The following is a 2832-nucleotide window of genomic DNA, read 5'->3' on the forward strand; positions in this document are numbered from 1 at the left end:
GGGTGTCTCTTGAACCTGCAGTGCTGTCAGGGACTGGGAAAGCTCTGAGGAGTCTTTTGAGGAGGCACTTGAGGAGCTGTCCCAAAACCCAAGTTTGCTGTGCTGCTGCTATGGGGGACCAGCCTGGACAGGGGGACAGAACCCTGACACAAAGGGGGACCTCAGAGGCTGTCCCCACCAGGGACATTGGGACCTGGGGACGGAAGCCTTGGTACAGGGGGGACATGGGCACCTGAGGACAGAACCCTGACACAAAGGGACATTGGAACCTGGGGACAGAACCCTTGGTACAGGGGGACATTGGCACCTGGGGACGGAAGCCTTGGTACAGGGGGGACATGGGCACCTGAGGACAGAACCAAGACACAAAGGGACATTGGAACCTGGGGACAGAACCCTTGGTACAGGGGGACATTGGCACCTGGGGACGGAACCCTGCCACAAAGGGACATTGGAACCTGGGGACAGAAGCCTTGGTACAGGGGGACATTGGCACCTGGGGACAGAAGCCTTGGTACAGGGGGGACATTGGCACCTGGGGACAGAACCCTGCCACAGGGAGGACATTGGTACCTGGGGACAGAACCCTTGGTACAGGGGGGACATTGGAACCTGGGGACAGAAGCCTTGGTACAGGGGGACATTGGCACCTGGGGACAGAACCCTTGGTACAGGGGGACATTGGCACCTGGGGACAAAACCCTTGGTACAGGGGGGACATTGGCACCTGGGGACAGAACCCTTGGTACAGGGGGACATTGGCACCTGGGGACAGAACCCTTGGTACAGGGGAACATTGGAACCTGGGGACAAAACCCTTGGTACAGGGGGGACATTGGCACCTGGGGACAGAGCCCTTGGTACAGGGGGACATTGGCACCTGGGGACAGAGCCCTGCCACAGGGGGGACCTCAGAGGCTGTCCCCAGCAGGGACATTGGCACCTGGGGACAGAACTCTGCCACCAGGGTGCCCTCAGGGGCTGAGAATCTCCTCTGATTCCCTCTGAGACCCGGGAGGACAAAGGTGGATCTGAGCCTGGGTGAGGCAATTTCCTGAGGATTGGATTCTTGGATTTGGCCCTTTGGGGCTTCCTCTCCCAGATTCTGCTCACAATTTCCAACATGTGCAAGTTGTTCTTCTTCAAAAATCTTTGCCAGGAAATAATTCAGGCTTTGATGTTGCTGCAGGTGTCATTTTCTGGGCCACTCTCAGGGTGCCTTAAATTGTGCAATGTGTGTGAGGGGGACAGAAGGGCTGCATAGCACATATATAAATAAATAAAAATAAAACTTAAAAAATACCTAAATAATATAAATATAAATGTAAATATTAATAGAAATATATAAATCTCTTTTATAGAAATATATATAGGCAAAATATATTTATATAATTATTATATTAATATATTCTGATATTAATATTATATTATTCAATTATTATATATTATATACATAAATGTATATAGATATATATACATATATAAAATATATGAATATATATAAGTATATATGGAAAGGTATAAATATATTTTATATTCTATATTCCATATTCTATATTCTATATTTTATAATATATAATATATAATATATAATATATAATATATAATATATAATATATTATATATTATATATTATATATTATATATTATATATTATATATTATATATTATATATTATATATTATATATTATATTATATTATATTATATGTTACTATAACTATAAATATAAATGTGTATATATGAATCTATAAGTATATATAACTATATGTAAATATATATAAAATATATAAAAATATAAATATCTGTATATGCACAGGGATAGAGTGGCTGAAGGTGTCTGTGTTTCCTTTTCCCTGCAGGTCACTATGGGAAGGATATTTATCGCAGTGGAGGGCCAGATCTCCATAATTTCATCTCCTCCGGGTTTGTCACGTTAGGAAGAGGACACACGAAGGGTACAGTGGAAACCATTTTTTGCTAAATCCAATGCAATGAAACGATTGTTTGCAATCCGAACCCGGAGCTGGGTGCCCGCAGCTGGAGCGGGGCCGGCCCCGGAGATGCGGGGCAGGCTCGGGCTGGGCAGGGCAGGACCTGCAGGTCCTGGCAGGGCGGTACAGGCTCCCCCGGCTGGGCAGTGGCTCCTGCAGCTCTGGGTTTTCCTGAGAGGGAGGGCAGCAATGTCCATCTGTCCCAGGGCAGGCAGTGACCACTTCCAGACTCTGGGGCTGGAGCTCCTTTCTTTGACTTCTGGGCTTTTCTTTTAGTTATTTATTTATTTAAATGGTGGGGTGGGCAGGGGGGTTATGATGAATATTTTATAAAATTATTTCTTTTTAGCTCCTATATTTTCTGTGTTCCTATAACCTGTGATATAATGTACAAAACAGGAAACCACGAAAATCGACATGTGCTGCTGTGTGTATGTTCTGTGTACATGTACTGTATATAAATATCTGTGCAGACACAGCTTTAACACAAATAACCGAACATCCAGGGCGTCCTGGTGCCACCAGAGCCGTGTCCTGGTGCCACCACAACCCCAGGCAATGTTCACTGGTGATGCTTTTGGTGAGTTTTTCTGGTGTACAGTGAGACGTGCTCGGAGTGTCCTCCTGTCCCCAGTGCCACCGGTGGCCTGGCTGTGACACCGGGGGTGCATGTGCCATTCCTGTCCCCTTCTGTGTCCCCAAGACTGCTGTACCCCCTGCAGACACAATGTATGTGGAGATTCCTCTCTCACCAATGTACTGTGTCCTCGTGCTCGCCTGGTTGAACGCTCCTGTGTTGTTTCTGTGGATGACCGTGACTCACAAATGATTAAAAGACC

General features: G+C 45.9%; 1 protein-coding gene across 2 annotated transcripts in view; it reads left to right on the plus strand.

The window, feature by feature from the left end:
* SHISA6 (shisa family member 6) overlaps positions 1-2832 on the plus strand; it is a 161620-nt gene that overhangs the window by 29703 nt on the left and 129085 nt on the right. For both annotated transcript variants that reach the window (XM_066565670.1, XM_066565671.1), the window contains exon 3: positions 1862-1957. In XM_066565670.1, coding sequence (XP_066421767.1) covers positions 1862-1957 — 96 coding nt within the window. The remainder of the gene's footprint in view (positions 1-1861; positions 1958-2832) is intronic.

The sequence above is a fragment of the Molothrus aeneus genome, chromosome 25 (genome assembly GCF_037042795.1).
Source record: "Molothrus aeneus isolate 106 chromosome 25, BPBGC_Maene_1.0, whole genome shotgun sequence".
Classification (NCBI taxonomy): Eukaryota; Metazoa; Chordata; class Aves; order Passeriformes; family Icteridae; genus Molothrus; species Molothrus aeneus.